This window comes from Artibeus jamaicensis, unplaced genomic scaffold (assembly GCF_021234435.1).
Source record: "Artibeus jamaicensis isolate MK-2021 breed Jamaican fruit bat unplaced genomic scaffold, CSHL_Jam_final contig_490, whole genome shotgun sequence".
Classification (NCBI taxonomy): domain Eukaryota; kingdom Metazoa; phylum Chordata; class Mammalia; order Chiroptera; family Phyllostomidae; genus Artibeus; species Artibeus jamaicensis.
In genome coordinates, this window is record NW_026521861.1 from 263,407 (window position 1) to 290,819 (window position 27,413).

The 27,413-nt window shown below is 37.4% G+C and overlaps 1 protein-coding gene across 6 annotated transcripts in view; it reads right to left on the bottom strand.

Annotated features, from left to right (window-relative positions):
- The window catches only part of ERLIN1 (ER lipid raft associated 1), a 46,974-nt gene that overhangs the window by 17,202 nt on the left and 2,359 nt on the right, over positions 1 to 27,413 (bottom strand). For 5 of the 6 annotated variants that reach the window (XR_008392246.1, XM_053668551.1, XM_053668553.1 and 2 more), the window contains 6 exons: positions 24,085 to 24,131; positions 19,716 to 19,777; positions 16,768 to 16,893; positions 14,566 to 14,639; positions 8,033 to 8,091; positions 6,138 to 6,229 (listed from right to left, as the gene is read on the bottom strand). Coding sequence is in view for 5 of the 6 variants with exons in the window: in XM_053668551.1 (XP_053524526.1) it covers positions 6,138 to 6,229; positions 8,033 to 8,091; positions 14,566 to 14,639; positions 16,768 to 16,893; positions 19,716 to 19,777; positions 24,085 to 24,131 (460 nt within the window). In the remaining variant the exon portion in view is untranslated. The remainder of the gene's footprint in view (positions 1 to 6,137; positions 6,230 to 8,032; positions 8,092 to 14,565; positions 14,640 to 16,767; positions 16,894 to 19,715; positions 19,778 to 24,084; positions 24,132 to 27,413) is intronic. The other variant, XM_037166344.2, reaches the window with a different exon arrangement.

Here is a 27,413-nt window from a genome sequence, read left to right on the forward strand (position 1 = left end):
CAATAAAAGAAGAAACACTCCTAGTAGACCTCTGGCTTAACCAAAGGCTCCAGGACCAGGGAAGAAAGATTCTAATTATAATTCATTTCAATCATTACAGTTCTTGAAGAACATTCTCAATTCTCCTTTTCAGTTTAAGAGGGTGTATTTTAACATTTTATGTACTTCCCTAGGGATAGTGCATAATGAAAAGAAAATTTCCAAGTGGTTTCTTCTTTCTAGAAGGCAGTAGCCTTTATCAAGTATACTCCAGGGCATATGTCCCTATTTCCTCATCAACATAAAATCAATCTGTACCATACCATCCTAAAAATAAGACTACTCTACTCAACTGGGCTAGAAATTTAGCTATAAGCAGAAACTCAGGGTAAAATCTGGATAAAAGGTAAGCCCCCTGGTGCCTGCAGCTGGAACCCAGAGAAAGGTACCTCACACAGGGGAACTGCTGCTGGGACCCAGCTTCACACCGCTCCTTGCCGTGTGGGGATGAACCATAAAGAATGTGACAAAACTGCCAGTCCAGGAACGGTGGAGCAGGCTAATGAGAAAATCCTTCAACTACAAAACATTAAAGCAGCAATTTCCACCTTTTTCATCTCATGCCACACAAAATCTAATTACTAAAATTCTGTAGCACACCAAAAAATATATTGTATTTTTTTTGCTGATCTGACAAAAAAAAAACAGGTAAAATTTTGATTCATTTGTACTGGACGGCTGTTGTGTTTGTTGTCATTTTTTTATTTGACAGTCTAAGGGAAAGAGGTCAGTGCCCCTGACTAAATAGTCAGGTACTGCATGTTTTAAAAACTTTTGCAACACACCAGTTAAATATTGTTATCTTTAAAGTGATAGATAAAATATAATGAATTTGTGTTTAATGCACGGCTGAGATTCTAAGAAAGAATGGGAGCTCCTCAAGAAACCTAAGCAAAGCAAGAGGTGACAGCCTGTCTGGTGGCAGCCCTAAGTGGCTAATGGACGAGTAAGGGTGAAGGACTTGGGGCACTGCCCAGGCAGGGCCAGCAGACAAGGCCCTGAGATGTGGGAACGGAGACTCCAGCACACAACAGAGCCAGCCCAAGGGCTGCAGCTCTAGTGAGGCTGTAAAACTACCTACCAGCCTAGTGAGCAGTTACGCTTTTTTCTACCTAGACACATCGTAGTGAAACTGAAGAACGCCCAAAGACAACGAGAAATCTTAAAAGTAAAAACAGAAGAGGCAAAACAAACAAACAAAAATAGCCAAAGTAACAAAGAATAATGAACTTAGCTGTGCTTAGAACTACAGGCTAAATTACCATTCAAGAATGAAACAAAAGCATTTCAGATCAAGAAGACTCAGTAAGTTTCCACTCCTTAGCCTCTGCTGAAAATACTAGCAGAAAAAAATTAATTTCCAAAAACGATTAAGAAAAAATGAGATAGCACATGTAAATTAAAATGCTTACTGTAAGAATTAATGAAGATAATAATGGGAAAATAAAAAAACTAAACTATCAGACAACAGTAGTATGAAAAATGGGGAACAATGATAAGAATTTAAAGCATTCTAACTTATTGCTCGAGGAGAGGATAGAAAGAATGATTAACTTCAGACTGTCAAGTCAGGTATGCTTGTTAACATTTTACAAGTCATGACTAGTTACATTTTCTAGAAACTGAATGTAGAACTTCCAATCAAGTTAAAAGAAGAATAAAGACAATTCAACCAATTCCATACCAACCACAAAAGAGGTCAAAAGTAAGCAGAGAAAAAGATGCATGGTAATTAGCACAAAATTAATGATATAAACAAATCCAAACATAGCAATAACCACAATAAATATAAAAAGACTAAACTCACCAGTTAAAAGACAGAGTCTCACATTGGATAAGATAACAAAATCCAGCTATATGCTGTTTACAAGAGACACACCTAAAACATAATGACACAGAAAAGGTGAAAGTAAAAGGATGTGAAAAGATACATCAAGAAAATAACTAATCGGGAGAAATCTGGTATAGCTATATTATCATCAGACAAAATAGGCCTTAAGTAAAAAAGCATGTTTAGAATAAAGAGGGTTAGTACATACCAAGTACAATTTTCCAGGGAGATGTAACACTCCTAAACCTGAATGCTCTTAATGATACGGCCCCAAAATATATCAAGAAAAAAATTATAAAGGAACAAATCCATGGTCATAAGTGGGAGATTTTAACACACCTCTCTTAGTAACTGATAGACCAAGAAGGCAAAAATTAGAAGAATACAGAAGATGTGATCACCACCAGCCTGACTTACTGGGTGTATAGAGAAACCTGCACTCAACACATAGAGCCTATATAATCTTTTCAATCACACAGAACATTCATCAAAAAGGACCACGTACTGATGATAGGCCACAAAGCAAATTTCAACAAATACTTAAAGATCTATACAATAGATATTTTCAGACATAACACAATAACAATGGAAATCAACACTAGAATGGAGCCCCCTCAAAATTCATTCAATCAGAAATTTAAAATATACTTTTAATAATTCATGAGTCAAAGAAGAAATCATCATAGAAATATTAAACTGAACACCAGTAATAAACTACATTTCAAAACCTGAGATATACCTAAAGCAGAACTTAGAAGAAAATACATAATCTGACATGTTTCCAGTAGAAAAGACTGAAAACTAAAGTATTAAGTAACTCAAGAAGTTATAAAAGAACCAATAAGTAACCTCAAAAAAAGTAGAAGGAAATAAATAAAACAATGTAAATAACATAATTGAAAAGAAAGTGACAAAAGAATCAACCAAATTAAAATCCAGTTCTCTGAAAAGATGAATAAAATAAGACAGGCCTCTGACAAAAATGATTAAGGAAAAAAGAAGGCACAAATAAAGAGCATTAAAAATAAAAAGGGAGCATACAGATTTGGTAGGGGATTCTAAAAATCGAGAGCTAGTTCTACAAATTTATGTCCTCACATTTAAAATAGCAGATGAAAAAGACGATTTTCTAGAAAAATATCACTATCAAAACTGACTTCAAAACAAATACCCAAACAGACATAAATGCAACAAAGAAATCAATCAGTAGGTTAACTATTACCATAAAAAAAACCAAGCATACAAAAAATTTGCACAAACCCCAAGAGATTATAATAGTTTTTACAAATGAGTTTCACCAAATATACAAAAAAAATGTATGTATTTCATACATGTTTTAGAAAAGAAGAAATGTTCTGCAACTCATTTTAAAGCTAGTATAACCATGATACAAAAAAACAGACAAAACAAAAATACCCTGACATTAAGAGTAGAAGAAAAAATATTATAAGCTAATCTCATTTATGAAAATAAAAATTATATGACAGAAATAATCAGCAAACTACATAGAGAAATGTACTGGGGAGAACCTCCTACATTATGATTAAGTGTGTTTATCCCAGTAAGACAAAATAATCCAGTGATAGAAAATCTATTAATATAATTCACCACGTTAGCAGCTTTAATAAGAAAAAGCATACGATCATTTCAACAAATATAGAAAAACACTGTAAAAGTTTTAACAGCCCTTGGCAAGCAAAAGGCAGAAGGAAACTTCATTAAGTCAACAAAAGTTAAGTGCAGCCAACATCACTGGGACTATGTAAAGTTAGGAACAAAACAAGAATGCCAATCTCCATCTTTCTTTTCAACAAGCAGAACCTAAAGCCATAAGACAGAACTAAAAAGTGTGGGACTACGAAGAAAAAAATAGAACTGATCTGTAGGCAACATGCTTGCTCACATGGGAAATCCAACAGACTATTAGAAATAGCATTGTGAGTAAGACTGCTAAGTAAAAAAAAACCAACAGCATTCCTATACAAAAGCAAAAAGTTAGAATAAGTATCTTCAAAAAAGGAGCATATTTATAATAGCAAAAAGTCAGTATGTGTATAGAAAATGCAACTCCAATCAAAACCTCAATACCACCCGTATTTTACAGAACCTTAGGAGCTGGTTCTAAAATGTACATGGAGGAGTAAAGGGCTTGGGGTACTTCAAAACAATTTTAGGAGCAGTCAGGAGTGGTTAAGTATAAACAGTTAAGGAGGAACTTGCTCTCCCAAACAGTAAGACTTAAGATAAAAGCTACGATAATTAAAACAACGTAATACTAGAGACAAAAGAGACCCGAGCAGCAGCACAAATCATTCACAGGATCTTGTCATATAACCAAGGTGGCATTAGACACAAGTAGAGGAAATGCCCTGGGGTAGTTTAGTTGGTCATCCTGATACACCAAGATTGCAGGTTCAAACTCGTCAGGGCACATACCAGAAGCAAGTAAAGAATGCATAAATAAGTGGAACAACAAATTTCTCTCTCTCCTCCCCTTCTCCTCTGTAATCAATAAATAAAAATTAAAAAAAAAAAGAGGAAATAATCAACTATTTAATAAACAGTCTGAAGCCAAACTGGCTTGCCACTAGCAGAAAAAAATTAGAAATGCCACTGGAAAAACATAAAACTGAATTCCTATGTCATACTAAACACTAAAATCAAGTCCAGATAGATTCAAGACTTAAATATGAAAAGCAAAATGGTAAGACTTTTAGAATAAAATTATTACTTTGGGGCCAAGAAAGAATTCTTAAACAAGAGAAGCACAGACGAGAAAGGGAAAAATTGCTGAATCTGATTACCTGAAAATTAAATATACATGTATGTCAGAAACATAAAGTTCAAAGTCAAGCCACAAATCGAGAGAAGATATTTGCAGTGCCTAAACCTGGGAAAGGATTAATATCCAGAAATAAAAAACTTCTCAAAATCAGTTCAAAAAAAGCAATCAAATAATAGACTAACGACATTAACAGGCAATTCACACACTACAAAAAGAGGGAAACCTGAAAGACCAATAAACAATATGCAACTTCAGAGTAATGAAAGAAATTCATCTGAAATAATGTGATACAATGCCCACCATCAAACTGGCATAAATTCAAAAAAGTCTGATACAAAAGCACAAGCTCCGTTTTTTATTATTAGGTTCAACAGACATTTAAAAAAAACACCACCACAGCCCCCGCCCCCTAAGAACTTCTGAACCCCGCTTCTCCATTTCCTGCTCTTCTCACTGTGAACCAGAAACAAAAAGCTGGCGACAGGGCGCTGACCCGCTCCACATGCTGTTGAGTAACCCTAGTCCAGGAAAACGAAAACCCTGCACGTGTCCAGAGCCCTGGGGAGGGCACTGCTGCAGCACTCTTTGTAATAAGTAAACCCAGAAACCATCTCACTCTCCGTTAGTCATCAATGCATCAGGATAAACTGAGGTTCATTCACACTAGAGAATACTCTAGTTTTAAACACTGGATCTTCATGTACCAATATAAAACTCAAACAGTGCTGGTTTAAAAAGGCAAGTTGTGAAATAAGAGGGAGAGTTCAATGCCATTTTGCAGTTTAAAACAATCTGTGAGTTGTTTATTACATAGAGTGGAACTGTAAAAATATGGGCAGAAAAATAAACATCAACCTCAGAATAGAAGCCACTCTGAGAGGACAGGTCAAGAAATAAGGCCAGGGAAGGGTACAAAGGAGGCTTCAAACAGATAAATTTTTTCCTGAAACAAGTATGACCTGAAGGAAATTTGGCAAAAAGTTAAGCCTTCATTATACTGTTCTCTGTACATTCTGTATAATCTGAAGTATTTAGTGAAAAACTCCTTAAACTTTCAGCATCCAAGAAACAAAAAACTGGGAGCCCAAGAGCATCACAGAGTGTCTGGGAAGTCGCTGATTCCAAACAGGCTGTCAGCAATCCTGCCGCTTTCGAGATCATATTATTTATTCATTTAGATTAATTTGTATATACAAAAGCCCTAATCCACAGAGGCTAGACCTGTGCCCAAGCCCCACCCACTGTCCCCGTCCCTGAGAAAGACACAATGGTACAGAGATTAAACACTTAGGTACTGGTGTCCTCTGCTTTTAAAGGCTGTAGGACACCTGACTGTGTAAAGAAGTTTCCAGAATTCTCAACTATATATGATGCTATCTTATTTGAGTCCTATTACTAGCTAACATGAAGCTGACGAAGAACAGGACAAACTCACAATACCTGTACTTAGAGACAACCCTTTCAAGAAAGAAATCCAAATACCTATAATAGCCTTCTTCCTCTCTGTCTCAGCTTCTTTCTCCACCACCTTCTGTTTCTGGGTAGCTATAAGAAGTTTTGTCTTCTCGGCCTCCCTGTGGACAAAATATTATAAAAATGAGAAATGACGTGCAGTCACGGGCAGTTAGTTAATGCTGACTCTATGGGGGGTCAGAGAACCACCTTCAAAAAGAACTTTTTGATCCATTAAGTAGGCAATGAGAGTGTTACTCTATTTTATATATAATGAATCTGAGGTTGAAAGATTATATGATTTGCCCAAAGTCACCCAGAGATAGGAATCAAATTTAGTGCATGCAAATTTTAATCTGAACTTTTCCTCTAACTGTATCATGGAAAGATCTGTGATTTGGAAGTATCTGGAGCATAAATGCTTCCTTTGCTGTCAGGCCCCCACCTTGCTCATACAGCACATCTGGACCACTCAGCAGAAGGCATCGACCTCCGGGAAGATGCAGCCCCTGAGGTGCATGGCTTGACAAGAAGGAAGGAGCTGGGTTTCAGCCCCTCCTCAGACAGACACCCCTGTGCGGTGGCCTTACTTGCTGTACAAAAGATGTAACTGGATGGCAGTTTACGGTACTAGGCGGTGAACTGGGGCTCAATGTAAGAAAAAATTTTCTAAGAATCTGAGCTTTCTAATAATGGAAACGGCTGGCCCAACACTAAGCATGTACAGGTGGCAACTAGGTGATCACGTGGCAGGTTAGGCTGGATGATCCCAGGTGCCTTTAACTCTGGAAATCCAATAGTATATATAGAATTAGGAAAGATCCAGAATTTCCTGAAAGGTTAACTACAATGGTTTCCCCAAAATATTTACTCAAAGCTCTGCCCTTTCCTCCTTCCAACATCGATAAAGACATAAAATGACATTCTGGATACAATGGGGAATTTGAGGGCAGAGAACACACAGCATTCATTTTGCCATCACCAGAAGCCATCAAACTGAAAGCCTAAGACCACACTTAGCCTTCAATAAATATTTTTTCTATAAATAGATGAGACCCTGATCTGCTCAGTGTGATACTGTGCTTAAAAGTTTCTAAAGAGTTCCTTTTCTACAAGGAAAAAAATGGAAATAAAACCCTGAATAGAAGGTACAGACTTGGGAACAACAGGACTCAGAAGTGTAGCATTCCAAAGTATTATCACACTTTGGGCCCCTTATATTTAGACATCTTGCGAAGTTACTTTTCCAGCATTTCTTATTTTTCCTCTTAACACGCCAATCAGACTTCCTAAAGGCTTTTGTTTCTTCTCAGTCTGTCGTATGACAATAACATTGCCATTTTAACTACAGTAGGTATTCTCCCAGCAGGGATCTCCCAAAGCACTTAGAAACATGTCACCCAAGCAATTTATCCAGTCAGCCCTGGACACATAAAAGAGAATACCACTAGAAGTAAACTCAGGAAAAGCTTCTCCAAATCTGTATTTAGATATACAATCACATACAAACCAAACACCATACCAAGAAAGAGTCTCTTCTTATCACTGTAACGCAGTAACAGAATATAGGCACTCTCTTCAACCTTAACAGCTAGGACTCTTTCTCTCTCCTATTAGCATTTAATTCAAGGTATTATTCACAACAAAATTACAGCTCCTTAGGCTTCCAACAATAGTTCTACAGCAAACTGCATCCTTAGCCACTGATGCTGCTCCTGAAATGTCCATTAATATAAAGAGAAAGCTGAAAGAGTCTAGTGGGAATTAAGACACTAGAATAGGCAGTATCTAGTGAACTGAAGTATGGATGACAGATATACAATACACCCCTGAGTGTAGTATCTCACATGCGTTTCCTCCGGACTGGTGTATTACTGTGTAGACAGCCCTAAATAAAATATTGGGATCCCATGCATATTACTCACATTAACTCAAAATTTCTTCTTATGGCTTCTGGAATTTTTGGTTTTGTAACACGCACAGCCTAAAAAATAAAAGTGAAAAAGCCAAAGTATATTTGAAAAATAAATCTTCAAACTAAATCTTCTACAGAAGAGCTCCTCAAATTAAACTAACAAAACAACTATGAAATACCTGCCTACTAACACCTGTGGGGATCCCATGAGAAAAGCTACTTTTCAGCTATCACACCAATAATAAAGGATAAGCTGCTTCTTGCTTCCTAAAAAACAAGCAAGCCTGGCTACAGAAAAAGCCACTCCACACCAGTGGAGGAAATAATCGCCCTCCAAGACCTTCCCCAGAGCTCTTTAGTTGGATACTTCAGTTTCCTTTTGTAACTTTCAAACCGAAGAAATAAAAGGAAGACAGCATTCCAAGATTTAAATTGTCAAGTAGAAAACAGTAAAAAACAAAAATCCAGGTGGTATACGCAACTTAACACAGTGAGCAGTAAATGAATTTACCTCTTTTTAAAACAACAATCACTCAGGACTGGCTACAAACAGTGAAAGGCAGAAGGAAAACAAGTATCAACTAAGAGCTTATATGCTTTCTAGAATCTCACTTAGGAGCAAAGTCAACTTCCCTTTGGAGACACCGTTTAGTAGAAACTTTGTTTTCCTAACCAGTGAACTTTGAAATAATTATGTTGTGTCCTTTGTAAGTGCATTTTTTTGAAGGATGACTTTTGTATTTCAGGACTTGATCTCTCAAAACCTTTTGATTTTACTAATTAAACATCCCTCACTTCCCTCCTGTACTGCAAACATACACAAAACACTTTGCTGGTCTGAAGAAAGTTAATTTTCCTCTGAAAACTGGCTAAAGTTTTAAGAAACAAAGACTTAAATACCCTTGTTTTAAGGCATTTGAAAAAAGACTTTTTAAAATGTTTAAGAAACACAGCCTTCCCTACATGAAAGAGAACAAATCTGCACGTAATTTCAAGGGCTGTCATAATTAAAATAAATACAAGAAATCAGAATGAAATGGGATAAGAAACTGGGGGCCACAGGGTGGGGACTCATTACACCCTGAAGACGAAGCATATGAGACCATAAAGAACCACCTGTGGAGATATCCAGGAGACAAAAATTCAGAGCCAGCATTTGTGAGAAATGTCAGATTTCACCATGTGACTAAGAAACACAGATGACTTCCATTACCTTTTAATATGATTCAAAGGAAAGCATTGTCACATTGCATTTAAGACACTAGCCACCTAACTTTTTAGTCGTATAAAAAGAAGCATAAAATAGAACTGCTTTCTGTAGACTTCTATCCTGCCATACTAGGTTGCAGAACATACTGCATGCTTGCCAATCTTGGGAAATCTCATAATTTTCAAATATGTGAAATTACAAATACCTGGAACAGATACCAGGAACAAGTTGCATCACAAAAAAAATTTAAGAAAATTAAAAAACAAACAAACAATGGCCCAAATGAACACACACTCACAAAGAGTACTGGAGAAAGGGGGGGAAAGCTGATGAAATAAATTCATCTGTTGAAACTGACCCCTGAGTTATAAGCATATTTTTAAACCTAAAGCTAGAATAGACTAGTCTCTCCCCTAAATAACATGGGAAAAAAAAATCAAGATTGTGTATTTTTACTGCTCTAATTTGCCAAAGCAGTAGTTCAAGAAAAACTGGGTGTAGCTACAGAGAAGGGAGAAATGAAAACACTGGTTGTTACAGAGAATATTCATTTAAAACAAGTATTAACTGGTGCCTAGTCTGGGCCAAGTGCTGTTTCTTCTAGGCACTGTGCGTATGTCAATGAACAGGCGAGACTGCTGCCACGGAATTCTAAATTTAAGAGGGAGAAAACACATCAGACAATGATAAAGAGCAAATAAATAAACAAGAGAATTTCAGATACTTGTAAGTATTATGTGCAGAATTAAAGTAGCATGATTTGGGGACTGGGAAATACTAGGCTATGGAAGGGGAAATCAAGATTTTTATTTTGGTATAATTATGTAACTAAAAAAAAAATCAAAGAAAATTTACAAAGTTTCAGTTAAGCAAGAAAATAGCTCTTGAGGTCTGCTGTACAACATTTTACCTATAGTCAGTGAGGATGTATTGCACACTTAAGAAGGTAGATACCATGTTAAGTGTTTTTTAACACATACATAATAAACATCCCCCCACCCACTAAGGAAATTAACCAAAAAATTACTAGAGACAATGAACTCAGCAAACATACATATACAATAAATTTGCCTTAATGCTTAAAAAAAAGTACTACATATTTAACAGCATTAAAACTCATTAAATCCCTGAGTATTAATTTAATTTGGGATAGGAGTTTCTCACCTGGGTCAGATATTCTAAAGGAAACAAAAATGATGATGTGATTAAGTAAAGCCATTATATCTATGTTTCCAATTTTAAAATTACACACCAGTTGAGGTGACTGATGGAACTTAAAAATATCAATAATGAAAACTCTTCTTGCAGAAATATTAACCACCATTAGTTTTAAAAAGATAATCTAACTTACTGTATTTTAAAGGTGAGTAAAAAACATTATCGTAACCATAATGTGTTAAAAATAGAAAGGCTGAAAAACAGGCTTAGAAGTTCTAAAAATGCATTCCAAGTATCATAAGAAACTATATCAAGACTAAAGCAACCAAAACGATGAAGGTTTTGATTTACCAGTTTAAAAATGTAGTATATAAGGTACTATTTTTTTCAATAACTTTTTACATAAATGACAAACATATATAACTTTAAAAGATCCTTCTTGCTGCTGTGAAGAAAACGACATGGAGAAGAGTGGAAATGAAAGTGTGGAAACCAGACAGACTAGAGCAGACATTCAGACGGACTCAGCCTAAGGAGGTGGCAGTGAAGATGGAGCCATGAAGTGTCAGATGGATTTCTGTGGTAGGACAGGCATCTAGATTGGTCTTAGGGGAAGAAGGTGCCATTACTAATAAGAAGAAAAAAAACGGAAGAGAAGTAGATTTGATGGGAAAAGACCAAGGGCTCAATGACTTAATCAAAGGATAGAAAATAGAAAGATCAATGGACCAGAATAAAGTCCCCCCCAAACCTCCCCTACTATATAATGGAATTTAGCATACAATACAAAGGCATTTCAAACACGGGGACACTGAAGCGCAAATTACTCAGAACTACTGTTGTTACTAAACTGGTGGTGCTGGGGGGTGACTGGAGCCCTGCCTCACCATGGACCTCAAATGGGTTCTGGATAAATTCAAGACTTAAAGGTAAAAATACAACTGTAAAAGTAGAGAAAAATGTAATTTCTAATTTTATTCAAGTTCTGTATTTTAGCCCTGGCTGGTGTGGCTCAGTGGATTGAGTGCTGGCCTGTGAACCAAAGGGTTGCTGGTTGGATTCCCAGTCAGAGCACATGCCTGGGTTGCAGGCATGTGAAAGGAAACCACACATTAATGTTTCTATCCCTCTCTTTCTCCCTTGTTTTCCCTCTGTCTACAAATGAAATAAATAAAATCTTAAAAAATATAAAATAAATAAATAAATAAAATAAGAAAAATGTTTTTTAAAAAAAGTTCTGTATTTCAAAACTGGTGAAAAGCTCTTAAAGCATGCCAGCATTTCAAAACACCATAAAAAAAGAAATGCTAAAATTATTACATAAAAAGCTTCCTATGCATTTAAAAGACTTGTGATAATTAACTTACTAAAAATAGCTTATTTAAATCAAGGGAAAAATAGATCAATAACTAAAAAATGAGCAAACACAACAAACAATTCACAAATGAAATACAAACAGCCAGTAAATAGCCTAGGCATTCAACCTCAGTAATTAATACAAAAGGCCAGATTAATTTTCTCCAAAAGGATTAAGAGAGCAGGTGTGCTACGGGTGACTATTTGGGTCCAATCACAATCAAACATGTAGGACACTACAGCTCACCAACACTGCTGATGGGTGAGTGTAAGCTGTTCAAGTTCTTCTGAAGGCAATTTGGCAGTATGTATCAAAAAGCCCCCAAATGGGGATACATTTTGACACATCAATCCCACATGTAAGGATTTATCCTAAGGGAAGGATTTTAAAAGATGTTTATAACAAGCTTGGTCATTGCAACATGAACATAACAATAAAAACTTGAAGCCACAGAGATGAAATAAAACCATTAAAAGTGGTGATGCCCCAAATCTGTATTTTTGACTTGAAAAGATGCTTATATGCTCATATACTGTTACTGAAAAGAGAGACTATGGCATGATTCCACTTTAGTTGAATATTATAACATTATTTATAGTTATAAACAAACATATAAAGATTACTGGTTAATTTTACTTTGTTATTCATCTTTTCCCTAATATCTAATTTTTTTACAATATAATATATAACATGTCTATGAAAACATCCAGAATATACAAAGTATTACTACAAATCAGTAAGAAAAAAACCCCTGCAGATAAACAGGCAAAGGATATGAGCAAGCAATTGAAAGAGGAGAGTACAAATACAAAAAAAAAGATACTTAACATAATAACTAAGGAAATGCAAATAAAAAAGACAGAGATCTTCAAACCTATCTATTTAGCAAAAATTAACATGTCTGATTGCTTCAAATGCTGGTGAGGCTGTAGAGAAAAACAAGTATTCACACATAGTGCTGGTAAGAATGTAGATTTGTAGAGCCACTTTGAAAGGTAATTTGTACATAAAAGGAGATGTGTCAGGAATGTTAACTACATTTTTGCTTACTAACAGCACATAAAAAAAGGAAACTTGATATGGAAATGGCTACAAAATAAAAGGCAAGGGATTCTAGGCAGCTCTTAAAAAAAGAATGAGCTACAGGTTCCAAGTAACAACCTGGCAGAATCTAAGAATCTATGACATTCACATTTATTGTATTTAAACTTGAAAAGCTACTCCAACTACAGCTGAATGTACAACCAAGAAGATTTTACAAAGTTAGCTCTGAACATATTTCAAATGACCCCTAACTTTGGAGGCTCCCTCCCACTCAGGCACCTAGCAGAGAGAACGGCAGAGTATGAATGAGGACAGGAAAAACCCTAGTCACCTTTCCAGTGCTGTTAATGAGATAATGTACAGTCACTCACAGTGAATGCACCCTTTCAGTAGCAATGTTAATATGGGAAACTTTGAAAAACTTTGAAAAACTGAATAATGGGAGCCTTTGAACCCTGCCCCGTAAATAGAACTAATTATCGCATTCTGCTTCTGCCCCGTAGATAGCTGTGTCCTTGAGCTCTGCTACCGCCCCTGGACAGAACTAAATTATCGCATTTTGCTCCTGTGTCCTTGAGCCCTGCCTCTGCCCCTAGACAGGACTAATTACCTCATTCAGCTTCTGTATCTTGCTTTTGCCACATAGATAGGAAGACCCCTAATCTATATATTCCCCAAGAATCCTTTGTTCATTGCTCAGAATTTGGAGGCTGACTCCTCTGAGCCCATGCATGTAAAAGGAATAAACCTCGTACTCCAAAATCCCTCAGTGTTTGGTCGCTTCATCATTTCCCACAACAATGTGAGAGCTGAGACATGCGACACCAAAGAGCTTTATCTTTAGTTGCAGTAATGTTCACCACCATGATCAACTGATCGAGAAACGATACTGGAGAAGTCATGGCTTTCAAATGTTACTATGACCACAGTAAGAAACATGTTTTACAGCGACACCCAGTATAAACACCTACCCATGTATTTACATAAAACAAAAGTTTCACAGAATGGTATTTTAACTTACTGCACTGCACTAACTTTTCCTATTCAATTCCATTTTACAAAAATGCTGGTCATGACACACTAAAACTGATTTTAGAATCTACTAATGGATTTCCAGCCAATCTGAAAAAATACTGACCCCCCAAAGCAGGTATATATAACCTCTCACCATTCTATCTCCCAATGCTGCGGCCGCCACTGCCACCATTACCTGCTACCTTGCTTTTACTCTGGCCATCCCAACTTGAAACACATTCTGTACTCCTTTTCCCCACAGAAATTCTATTAATTCCAGACCTACCTAAAATCCCAACTCAATCACAGTTGTTCCAGACAGATTCTCTTGAAATGTTCTCTATATCTAAACTGTTATAGCACTAATCATCCAATTTGTCGATTAATACTTCAGGACATTTCCTTTGTCTAGAATTACTATTGTTTAAATCTTATACTTGAAATCCTGTTTCATAATCTTACTGACAGCAAGGAATACTCTTACACTGATTTATAACAATTACTATATCTTAGTAATGCCTCAACACATCACCGTATGTGGATTTTATTTCCGTTTAAGAGCCTCAGCTTATCCAAGAGTTCATGATAAAGTATAAGAGTTTTTTATTTTGGCAGAGACCTAAAGTCCAACTGAGTAAGGTATTCTATAAACCACCACAGCACTTCAATTAAATAACTGCTGGGTAAACAGTCTGATGAAAGGACAATTAAATTCAAAACTCTCCAATTCCCAGAGAATTTCTCTAGGAAAAAGGCTTACCTGTATGGTGAGGCCGGGTGCCATGGCATTCAAATCTTTCTGCAGAGCTTGCTTCAGGTTTTCATCTATTTGATCTGTTTTTGAAGCCAAAAACAACAGCTTTCATGACACTTAAAAATTATTTTTACATTGTATTGATATTGAAACAAAACCAGTCATTGTTAGACCTAAAATTTCCACAGTACTGTTCTGTTATAGAGCTTAAAGTGCTCCACATATATATGAAAACAAATATATTTTATGTATGATTTTTTTCTGTTGTGTGGGAGAAAGTATGAGGAATTATCAAAGAAATTAAGTTGATCCAATAAATGGAGAATCTAGGTCTCCACTGACCTAGATTCTCCTAGATCTCCATTGGAGATTACCAATTCAGTATTGTTACTTAACATGTGTCCTGATTCTCACAAAAAACAACAACAAAAAAGGCCCTGGCTGGTATGGCTCAGTGGATTGAGCACCCATCTTCGTACCAAAGGGTTGTTGGTTCTATTCCCAATGAGGGAACATGCCTGGGTTGCAGACCAGGTCCCCAGTAGGGGGCATTCAAGAGGAAACCACACACTGATATTTCTCTCCCTCTCTTTCTCTTTCCCCTCCCATCTCTTTAAAAAAAAATCCTATATTCAATCAGTCTTTACCCCAAATGCCCAAATAACTAAATTTCATTTCCATGGACCTCTGCCTATTGTTTTAGAATTAAAAATAGAGAGGGTGGGGTGAGGGAGGCTCACAGGAAAGTCACTGAAGCACACAAGAATGGACAATAAAGATGTCACTTCACTTGGCCTTATAACTCATGAGTTTTCAATGCACCTCGACAATACTTTCACTGACATTAAAAAGACAGGTGATGTGCCAAGCCAGGACAGATCGGTTTTCTCATGGACCATCTCGATAGCTGCCAAACATCAATGAGGAATCAACTGTAGATTTCTAAACTGATTAACCACCCCTCTACCTGCCTCTGAGAAATTCATTATCAATTCCAAGAAAGCAGTGAGCAGCCAATCCCAACAATCCAATCCCGACAACCCAATCCCGGGTCAGAGTTTTCATTATTACAAATGAGAAGTGATCTGTGCAGAAAAAGAGTAAACACAGGAGGCCTGACGCGACCATCCTTAGAAAAGTCTGTTTTTCTAAGCCCTTGGCTTGTCACCTGGGAATCTGGATTCTGAGAGGATTCCCATGAACTACAGAACTGGTCATGACTCATTGTGCTTAAACTGTTTATTCAAACCATGTGGTTTATGCCAAACACCTGCTTTCCTACTGGTAGTCTGGAATTTTGATACATACCAGACACCCTACATCACCAGCCCCCAGTGAAGATCCCAGGCAGAGTCTAATGAGTTTCCCTAAGTAGTAGATAACATTGCACAGGTGTCACGACTCAGTGCTGGAGTAATTAAGTGTGTCCCACTCTGCTCTGCTCTACTCTCTACTGTACTCTTGAAAGCTTGTGCCTGGTTTCCTTCAGACCACACCCATGTGCCTTTTCCTTTTGCTGATTTTGCTTTGCATCCTTTTGCTGTAATGCAGCTCAGGTGTGAGTATAACTACTTACAGAGTCCTGTCAGCAAATTATCAGACATGGACTTCTAAATTTCCCCAAATTATCTATTAAAATAGCAACGAAGCTAATTTTTAATAAGTTATCATAGTAAAAATAGTATACAGCCTGTAATTAATGATCTTTTCCTATTTCCACCAAGTTATATATTATACATTTCATACATTCTTAAAATATCTTGTCTAAGTACTTGATTTAATCACAAGAAATTTAATCTTAAAATAAAGAACATTTTAGACAATTGCTCTATTATAAGTTTGATAAAGAATATTTTAAAGACAATTGCTCTATTATAAATTCAATAAAATTTTTCAAATAGCCCTGGCTGATGTGCTCAGTGGATTAAGCACCTGCCTGCAAATCAAAGGGTCATCAGTTCAATTCCCAGTCAGGGCACAGGCCTGGGTTGCAGGCCAGGTCCCCAGCAGGGGGCTCAAGAGAGGCAACCACACATTGATGTTTCTCTTCCCCTCTTTCTCTCTCCCTTCCCCTCTCTAAAAAAATAAAATAAAACCTTTAAAAATATGTTCAAATAGCATAAAGTTTACTAATTATAGCATCTATAAACAAGGCTAACAAAATTTCCAATTAGTTATTTACATATTTAAAACAAGTAAGACACTGACCAAATAATTCAATATAAACTTCTTGAAGTGTGTGGGCGCTGCAAAATTGGTTCAGTTCATGATGGATTTTATTGAAGATTAAGGTCTTGTCGTAGTCTGCAGTGTAGTTCCTCACGACATCAAACACTGAAGGAGAGGCACAATCCGTATTTAGCTATGTATCTTCTAATTTAGCCAAGGTAAAAGTTATGTTGATCTACTGCACATATAGAAAAGTGCCAAAAAAACACTGAAGACATGAAACATAACTCAAAAACCATGGTATGTTCCTTGTGCTCAATTTTCCATATATTATTGCATTTGTAATTGTAATAGGCAAACTTCAAATTTCATAGTAAGAAGAGTATACATATGGAGGTAATAAGGAACCGATCATTTCCAAGCAAGGGCACGACACAATCAGATTTGTACTTTGGCAGCACTATGGACATGAACTGTGAGGCACTAAGACCAGAGACAGGAATGTGTACAGCAATTACAGTCAAACCTCAGTTCTCATGCGTCTCACACCTCAAACAATTCAGTCTCTACCAAGTTGTTCATGGAAAAAATATCTCTGTTGTCAACTAAACAACCCTTTCATACTGACGTCGGCATGACCAGTCACGTGCCTCCCAGGTGACAAAGGAGATTTGGTTTTTGAACAAATGGCTTCTAAATAGCCTTCCAGAATGAATGAAGTTGGAGAACCAACGTTCCCCTGCACTGCAAAGCAAAACTTAGCTAAGAGGTCCTGAACTAACTGAGGAACAGTGGGAATAGAAGAAGGAAGTGGCTGCAAAAGGACATTTTCAAAAAGGCAGTGTTTAAAGACTGTTAAAGAAGACACCAGGCTAAAATAGAAAGAAGCTAATATTTTTGGGCCATGCTTTATGTCAGGCAATTTACATACATAAGCATTTAATTCTCACCAAAAAAATCTAACTGAGGAAACTGAGAAACAGAGGATTTCAGAAATGTGCCTAAGGGCACACACTAGACCATGCTGGGACCTGTGCTTTACCCATTAAAATATGGGGGTTAGGAGGCCGGATGAAAAAGGTGAAGGGATTAGTACAACTTGGCAGTGATGTAACTGTCATTGGGATGTAAAGTTCAGCATGGAGAATACAGTCAATACTGAAATAACTGTAGTTTGTGTGGTGTCGATGGGCCCTAGCTTTATCGAGGTGATCCCTTTGTAACTTATATAAATGTCTAATCACTGGGTTGTAAACCTAGAACTTATACTGCACGTTAACTGTAATTTAAAAGTAAAAAATTAAAAAAACATGCTGTTTTCTCCCATTGGACCCAAGAATTTTCTCCACTGGCCTTCCCCTGATAGACTGGACATCAATAAATACTTGCTAATTCATTAGCATTGCTAAATCAATGCTAATTCACCATTTGCTTGGTCATTTCCAAATGAATTGGTAATCCAATAGTTTCCTCTTTATCTCTGGCAAGAGAACAGCAATCTCTCCTTCTTCTATTTTTCCAATCATAATCCATTCCACTGATTTGTTACCAGGGAAAGTAGATTAAAAAAGACAAGGGAAATAATCACTGAAAAATATAATCCAAACCCACCAGGCCATGATATGGTTTGCTCTCTGCTCTGAAATCCTTTTGCTCTTTCTGCCTGTTCCTGTGACATGAAATTTAGCATGACCTCACATTCCAATATACATTTGGTATCACATCTGAAGTAAAATAAAACCCCCTCAGGGCCGGTGTCCAAGCCGCAGCCTGCATGTGGCCCACACAAAATCATAAATTTACTTAAAATATTATGAGTTTTTTTGTGATTATGTGTCCCAATGTATTTAATGTGTGGCCCAGAGACACCAAAAGGTTGGACCCCACACTAGGCATGCCAATTTTAATAAAGATAAATGGGGAAAACAGATGCACGGGTCCTGAAGAGACCCGTGTACACCCATGTTCACAGCAGCATTATTGACAACAGCTGAAATGTGGAGGCAACCCAAGTGCCCACCGATGGGTGAATGGATAAACAAAACAGGGTATATACATACGATGCAGTAGTATTTATTCAGCCTTAAAAAGGACTTTCTGATATATGCTACGACATGGATGAACCTTGAGAACTTCATGCTAACTGAAATAAGCCAGCCACAGAAAGGCAAATACCGTATGATTCCACTTATATGAAATACTCAGAGCAGTTAGACTCAGAGACAGAAAGTACAGCGGTGGCTGCCAGGGGCTGGACAGGGAGGTGGGGAGTTACCGTTCGATGGGGAGGTACAGAGTTTCAGTTTTGCAAGATGAAAAAAATTATGAAGACGAGTTGGTGACAGTTGCATAACAATGTGAATGTATTTATTAATATCACTGAACTGTACATTTAAAAAAGGGCTAAGATCATTTATGTGTATTTTGCCACAAAAAAAATTGGGGGGGAGGGATCTAACAACAAAAAGGCAGATTTTCTTCACCACTAATTAAGTTTTTTAACAGTATCCACTCCGTCTCCGTGGGTTTTCATCTTTACCCTGAAAATGTTTCCCCACACCAAAGACTTTCAGACTGCTTTGCAAGTTACACTAAATCTAAACCGGAAAAGATTTTTCTATGGTCACAAATAAATGTGACTGGGAATTAATCAATTATAGATTTTTAGCATGCATGGAAATTATCTCATCCTAACTGCATAAAATGCTACTTTGGAGAAATTCTTGACTGTCCTGTTCTTTAAAAACAAAGTGTAAACCATACAGTTGCACAAAGTCAACTTTGGCCAAGACTTGTGACCTATTTCTGCCACCATTCCCTGGAAATGGAAAATATTCCAGAGATTATTTTTTTAGACATATAAGAAGTAAATGAGATCATAAAACTTTCAAAGTACCTTTCTATTTGCTGGGGAATCTCTATGTAGTATTAAGTTATAAATACTCTGATTACAACTATAAAAACAACAGAAAAGATTGGTACTCTACCTGCATAAGGAGCCAACATATTAACCACTTCTATTCGGTCAATATAGATCATGACCCCACCACTAAAAAAATAAAAATAAAAATAAAAAAGGAAAAAGTGTAAGCCAAATACAAATCTATTATAATCCCAGAACATTAAACATATAACAGACAATAAAATTTAGAAGGAAAATCTTAAGGCATATACTGATTAAAATGACTCCACTAACCACTACTCAAATAACTTCATACATACTCACCTAGTTCCTCTCATAACAAAGGTTCACCTCTGTCCTGTTCACATGAAGACTAAACCTATAACCTAAAGCTACTTAGCATTTTGCCCTTATTGACTGAAGCCAATAAATAAAGCAGTGGTCTTCTCAAAGTCATCCTTCAAGAAATCAACAATTGGTTCCTCAAGACATATAGTCAAGCCACTGTCTAAAATTCTTTTGGTTTCCTGTCTTATCTTAATAATTCATCAATAGCTTTTAGCTGTGTTTTACCCATATTTTTCTAGTATGAAAACAATTTTTCTGGACTTCTGGTCAAGATGGAGGCATAGACAAATAGGACTTGCCTCTTTGTACAACCACATCAAAACTACAACTAGAACACAGAACAACCATCACTCAGCACCACCAGACAACAAGTTGAATGGAAAGTCTGACAACTACAAAATTAAAGAAACCACATCCACCCAGACTGGTAGGAGGGGTGCAGACATGCAACAGGCCAGAGGGATAAAATTCAAGAGGGCTATCTCAGGACTGAGGAGTCCCAGCCCAAGGTTCCAGTGCCAGGAAGATTAAGTCCCCTCAACTTCTGCTGCAAAAACGAGCAGGGATTGAGTTGGTGGAAGAAACTGCTGCAGCTTCCAAGAGGTTCCTGTGAAAGAACCCACACACAGAACTCACCTACTTAGACTCACTCCCTCTGAGCTCCAGCATCAGGATGGCAGCATGAAAGGCACCAGTGGTATACTGGGAGAGGCTGAAGTATGTGGTATCAAGGCAATCAGAAGCCACTTTCCCTTTTCTAAACCCTCCCCCACACCAGAGCCACAGAGCTGACAAGCTGATGCCATATCTGAGACTCCATCAACCTGGCTAATACTGTCTGACCCACCTTGGAGATGCCCAGAGACTCCACTCCACCCAACTTACAGGTACACCCAAACTGCTTTTCCATACGAATGGCTGGTCTCAGCTCATACTGCACAACTTCCTTAAATGCTCTCAAACAAGCAAGAGCTGGCCTCTGTGAGTCCCAAGCCCGGGACTAGCAGCATCCAGCCTAGATTCACAACGTGGCTTCCCCTGGGAATCTCCAAGCCCAGCATGAGTATCGGCCATCTCAGACTGCTTTATAACTCAGGCAGGGTGGCCCTGAGAAAAACACGGGTGGGGGCTGACCTTGGCCTGCACCTCCCAGTAAACCCCAGGGCCTGTACACCCAGGGTACAGCTACAGACATGTCGAAGCACCACCACCCTGCTCCTGCACAGCTGATCCTCCATGGAGGCTGATGGTAAGTGGCCACAGCCAATCCCTGCAGCTGACTAGCCTAGGAAAAATCCCTTCCAGTGATCTGCCAACAACAATCAACTACAAGAGGAGGGTGTACTCAACCACAAGAAGGGTGCAGCTTGGGTAACAGGCAAGGCTGTGCCACTAGACTCTACAGGATACCTAACCACATTAGGCCACACGACCAGGAAACAGAGTCAAAGCAGCTCTACCTAATACACAGAAACACAGGGAGGCTGCCAAAACAAGGAGACAAACCTTGCTCACATAAAAGAACAGATCAAAACTCCAGAAAAAAAAGCTGTATGAAATGGAGATAAGCAATCCATCAGATGCAGATTCAAAACACTGTTATGAGGATGATCAAGGAACTTAGTGAACACCTCAGCAACATGAAAAAGATCCAGTGAACACCTCAGCAACATGAAAAAGATCCAGTCAGAAACGAAAGACACACTAATTGAAATAAAAACCAGTTTATAGGGAAACAATAGTGGAGTGAATGAAGCCAAGAAACAAATCAACGATTTCGAACATAAGGAAGCAAAAAACCACCAATCAGAACAGCAAGAAGAGAAAAGAAGCCCCTAAAATGAGCATAGTGTAAGCAGCCTCTGGGACAACTTCAAGTATTCCAACATTCACATCACGGGGGCACCAGAAGAAGAGAAAGAACAAGAAATTGGAAATCGATTTGAAAAAATAATGAAAGAAAACTTCTCTAAAATAGTAAAGGAAAGAGAGATGCAAATCCATGAAGCACAGAAAGTTCCAAACATGATGGATGCACAGAGGCCCATTCCAAAACACATCATAATTAAAATGCCAGAAGTTGCCCTGGCTGGTGTGGCTTGGTGGTTGAGTGACCTGTGAACCAAAGGGTCATCAGTTTGATTCCCAGTCAGGGCACATGCCTGGGTTGCGGGCCAGGTCTCTAATAGGAGGTATAGCAAGAGACAACCACATGCTGATGTTTCTCTCCCTCTCTTTCTCCCTCCCTTCCCCCCTGTCTAAATAAGTAAGTAAAATCTTTAAAAAATAAAAATAAAATGCCAAAGGTTAAAGATAAAGAGAGAATCTTATAAGCAGCAAGAGAAAAGCAGTTAGTTACTACAGGGGAGCTCCCATAAGACTGTCAGCTGATTTCTCAAAAGAAACTTTGCAGCTAGAAGGGACTGGCAAGAAATATTCAAAGTCATGAATATTGGCTTTGAAAGTGGGGACCTACAGCCAAGATTGCTCTACCCAACAAAGCCATCATTTAGAATCAAAGGGCAGATAAAGCTTCCCAACTAAAGGAGTTCATCATCACCAAATCATTATTATATAAAATGTTAAAGGAACTTATTTAAGAAAAAGAGCAAAACTATGAACAATAAAATGGCAAAAAATAGAAATCTATCAAAAATTGAATCTAAAAAACAAACTAAGCAAACAAGAACAGAGACAGAATCATAGAAACAGAGCCATTTTAATGGTTGCTAGATGGGAAAGGGGTGTGAGGGAATGGGTGAAGATGTGAGGGGATTAAGAAGTGCAAATAGGTGGTTACAGCATAACCATGTAAAGTACAGTATAGGAAATGGAGAAGCCAAAGAACTGATATGCATGACCCGTGGACATGAACAATAGTGTGTGGATGGCCTGAGGGAGTGGAAGGTGGAAGGGAACAAAGAGGGAAAAACTGGGATAACAGCAATAGCATAATCAATAAAAAATAATTAAAAAATTTTCTTCCTGAAATCAAACTGACATTCTAGAAAGACAGGTCTTGTTAATTAGCAGCTTCCTATACTTCCTAGCCTTCTGAAGTAAACTATCAGTTACTGAGCACTTAATCTGGATTAAGTGCTGGGTTAGGCACTTTATATAAAGTAATTCTATTCCTTAGAATAACTCCAAAAGATAGGTTTTATTATCTAATTTTTACAAAGGAGGAAACTGAGCTTAACAAAGTCAATAAAGGAATGTGTGGCAGCAAAGAATATATGGGAAACTCTATAGTTTCTGTTCCATGTAGCTACAAACCTAAAAGTGGTCTAAAAATAGTCTCAGGTAAAAAAAAACTCAATAAAGCAGACAGGGTAGTGCTGATACACAAAGTCAGGTCTGCTGGTTCTTTTCAGTAACACCTTAATGGCTCCCCAAATGGAAAGCTCCTATTGGGAGATAGGGCTTTCCTCAAATAACGCTCAGAAGAGGAACCTCCTGGAGTTATTGAGTTGGCCACAAAGTTTGTTACGTTTTTTCCGTACAAAGGCTCTAGCAGTGCTTAGCTGTCTTTAACTTAATTCAAAAACATTTTATTAGATGGTACTGGGATGGCTATCACATCAGCATTTAAAAAAAATCAAAATTGGTTAAATTTTTGTGCAGCCATTTTAATATCAAAGATGGTGGAAGATAACACATTTTAAGAGTATTATGCTTTATTATTTTAAGAAAAGTAAAAATGAAACTGAAATGCAAAAAAAGATTTGTGCAGTGTTTGGAGAAGGTGCTGTGACTGAATGTGTCAAAAGTGGTTTGCGAAGTTTCTTCATACTATTGACATTCTGGCCAAGTAATTCTTTGCTGTGGGGCTGTCTTATGCACTGGAAGATATTTAGCAGCAGCCCTGGCCTCCACCCATTAGAAGCCAATGGCAGGAGAGAGCCAACATACTCAAAATACCCATATCAATAAAGTTATTGGTGAAAATGAAAAATGCGTCTTTTATTTTACAGAAAAACCTAAATGGACTTTTTGGCCAACCCAATACTTTCATGCCCCCTTGAAAAGATTTTAAGTGACCACAGCTTACAAAGAGAAACTCCATCCGAACTAAAGGGAGGATGGTTAGTGAGGGGAAAGCTTACCTTGTCCCACAAGGCACATTTTTAACTTCATCGGTTTGTAGTGTTGTCTGGGGAGGAAAAAATATCTCATCAACACTCAGGACACATAGCGTGGAAGAACTACCAGTCCCAGAGGAAAACCTCTGGAGAACTACTCAGAGGTAAGTACAGAAGAGCTCCATTACAATTTTAGTCACCAAAGATCTGCTATCAAAGCTAATTTCTTTTTATCCTGGTGGACATGAAAGCTTTGAGACAAAATAGTTTATAACTAATGCTTGACTCAGGATAGAAAGATTCAGTGTTCGACCTCTCAGAGTCCCTTATCTGCCTGGAGACAGCCTAGGATTACAACTACAAGGCTTACCCACAAGGATACTACCATGAAGACCTGTGCTCTGAACTTTGATTCCATTGCTAATATTACTGCTTATAATAAGGTAAAAGATAAGTATTAAATGCATACAAGTAGCCTAAAACTCAAAGGTAACTTTGAAATGAATAGCAATCTTCTCAAAAAGTTATAGTCAATATTTCAGTTCAGGCCCTAGCGATGTCTCAAATGGTTTGCTCGATTTCCTTTTTAACAGAAGTGCCACCACAGCACTACTCCCTTACAGTGAACCAACCACCTGGCACTTAATTACTCTGCCACTTTGTCTGGATCCACAATGATTCGTACTGCATTCCAAGGCCTCCAACAGGTGAATACCTAATGAGTACATCTAGACACATTGCACCTTATTAAGCAACACAGCAGCATATTGCTTTATGGAATACCTCCTGTATTCCATTCCATATTGCTTTATGGAATACAGGACCTGTTATGGTCCCCGTTTCCACAGTTCACTATCCAACACAGGAGATAAAATCCTTACAAACCAAACTATAACAGGTACAAAATAACAAAGTATAAAGTGACTTGTTAAGATATTAAGAGACAGACATAAAATGATAGATTGAAAAGCTCTCAGAAGTGAAGCATTTCCAAGCCAGATCTAGAGAAGGAGAAATAAAAACAGATGAGGCAGAGGAATATCCTATTCAAATACGCAAAGGTGAGGATAAACTGTATTGGTACAAGTGACAGGAAGCAGACTGGCTTGCCTAAGGCAGAAGGGGCAATACAGATAAAGTTGAAATCCTGAGCACACAACATGGTATCACGTAGAGGGCCTTGCACATTGGTGGGCAGAAGGGGGAGTGGGGAATGGGACTTGGGCTCTCCCTAGTCCACCTTGTATACAGCCACAAAATAAACCTTTCAAAAACATGTTTTTTCCCTTAATTCCTTTGCTCATATGTGGTGTGCTTCTCAGTATCCATCATATTTAGAGGCAAGAAAACAAGCTGGGAAGCTAAAGTATTTATTTATTTGGGTTGATTTAGTAAAGTGCATGGAAATTAAAAGCTGTCAATCCAGGAGACATAACAGAGAAATGATTTAATAACTGGCTGCATATAAAACTCCAGGAAGGAAAACAATCTAACTCTAGGGTTGAGAGATTAGGGCAGTGGCAAACACAGTGACGGGTTCTAGGTAGAGTGAGCAGTTGATGAGGAGATGAGTTCATTTTATGACAGTTCCTCAAAACATTAACGAAATTCAATTTCCACACTCCACAACAACACAGAAGGCTATGTATGTCTTCTATTGTGCTCTAAAAATTCATATAAATTTTTTGTTTCATGCATATTAGAATAATTTCTTAAAATGGTCTTAATATAATTCTTTCCTAGAATGTTACTGTTTCACATATTAAAAAACACTCCTATTTAGTCATCATTCAATTTTTTTGTAAATGCAAAGTATATTTGTTTACACTGAAACTCTTTACTAATTTCCTTTCCATTTCTTGTATTATATTTTATTACAACATATGTATGTACATATATAATATACGTTGTATTTATTACATGTGCAACTCTAAAACCTATTTAATGTTTATCACCTACAGTTCTTCTATGTATCTCTGCATCAGTATGAGTTAACATACTAAGCTCCAAGAAGGCAGAGGAGATATGCCTGGCACTGAACGAATCTAAAAAAGCCCCTAATCTCTAAGGGTCTGATGGTGCAATTGGTAACATCATTATAAACTGTTTGGGCTGTTGGTGAGATCACGTAATTAAAACTTCTTCTTTCACAGAGGAATAACTGAAGTCTACAGCAGTGAAGTGATTTTTGCAAAGTCATGCAATTAATTGGTGTCAGAACCAGAACCTAAGTCTCCAGGTTTCTTGTCCCAAGTTCATTCTACCATACTGCTTCCTGAGAAATCAGCTCAATTTAACAACTTTCACAAGTAGAAAGGTCAGAGATATAAATGGGTTACAATCCCTGCCTTCAAGAAGCTTGGAAATTTTCTGGAAAGAAAATACACACGAAAAACTTAGAAAACAATACAACATTAATAAAAGAATAAGAATAAGGCCAAAGGCCACAATTTACAATACAGACTTCAGAGCTATAGATTAGAAGAGGGATTTGCAATGAGCCTTAAAAGGCTGGAAAGACTGAGAAAGAACAGAGGAAATAAAGGGAAAGGTGGGGAGAGAACAGTGACAGCAAGAACAAAGGCCAGAGTGGATAAAATAAATATGGGAAAACAACATGGAAATTAGTCTGACTAAAGGGAGAACACATCTCACTTCAAGATACAAAACCATCTAGATGGTTTAGATAAACCATCTAAAAACAAATTGAAATGAAAATTCTCACTTAGCAAGAAGCCTAGACTTAAATTTTAAGATTAAATATATTAAATTTTCCTCACTCCTGAAAAAACAGCAGATAGAAGACAAACTTCCAAATCCAGAGATTTATGACCCCACTGAGTTTACAAAAGTAGTCATAATCTAACCCTATTTTGTCATCTTGTTATGTCAACAGGTAATTATCAAGTGTCTCCCATAGCCAGGATACTGTTCTCCATAAGATGCTACTTTAAAAATTCTGGAATGTTATCAAAATAGAACACTCTCTAAAGGTCCACATCAAATAATGCTTAATGTCCCAGGCAAAAATATGAGGCAGGAAAGCTGTGTATGAAAATTCAGATCTTCCATGCTCACAGTAGTCCAGGAGCTTGCCTCTATGGAAACCGAACACGGTTTTAAGCCAAGTAATCACCGGTTTGCATTTCGAGTGTTCTGAAGTCCTGCTTTCATTTTGACAGCAGAAGGCTTGCTGCATAGCATTATACAGATGTAAGAAGTCAGTTTCTCCAAGGTGCCTAGCTCTTACTTTTAATATATTTCAAGAGGGTGAGGTGGTTCAAAAGTGTAACCTATACTCTGTAATTTAACTCTTGCGTTTAAATAAATACCACCTTTGCTTTGAGTAATAA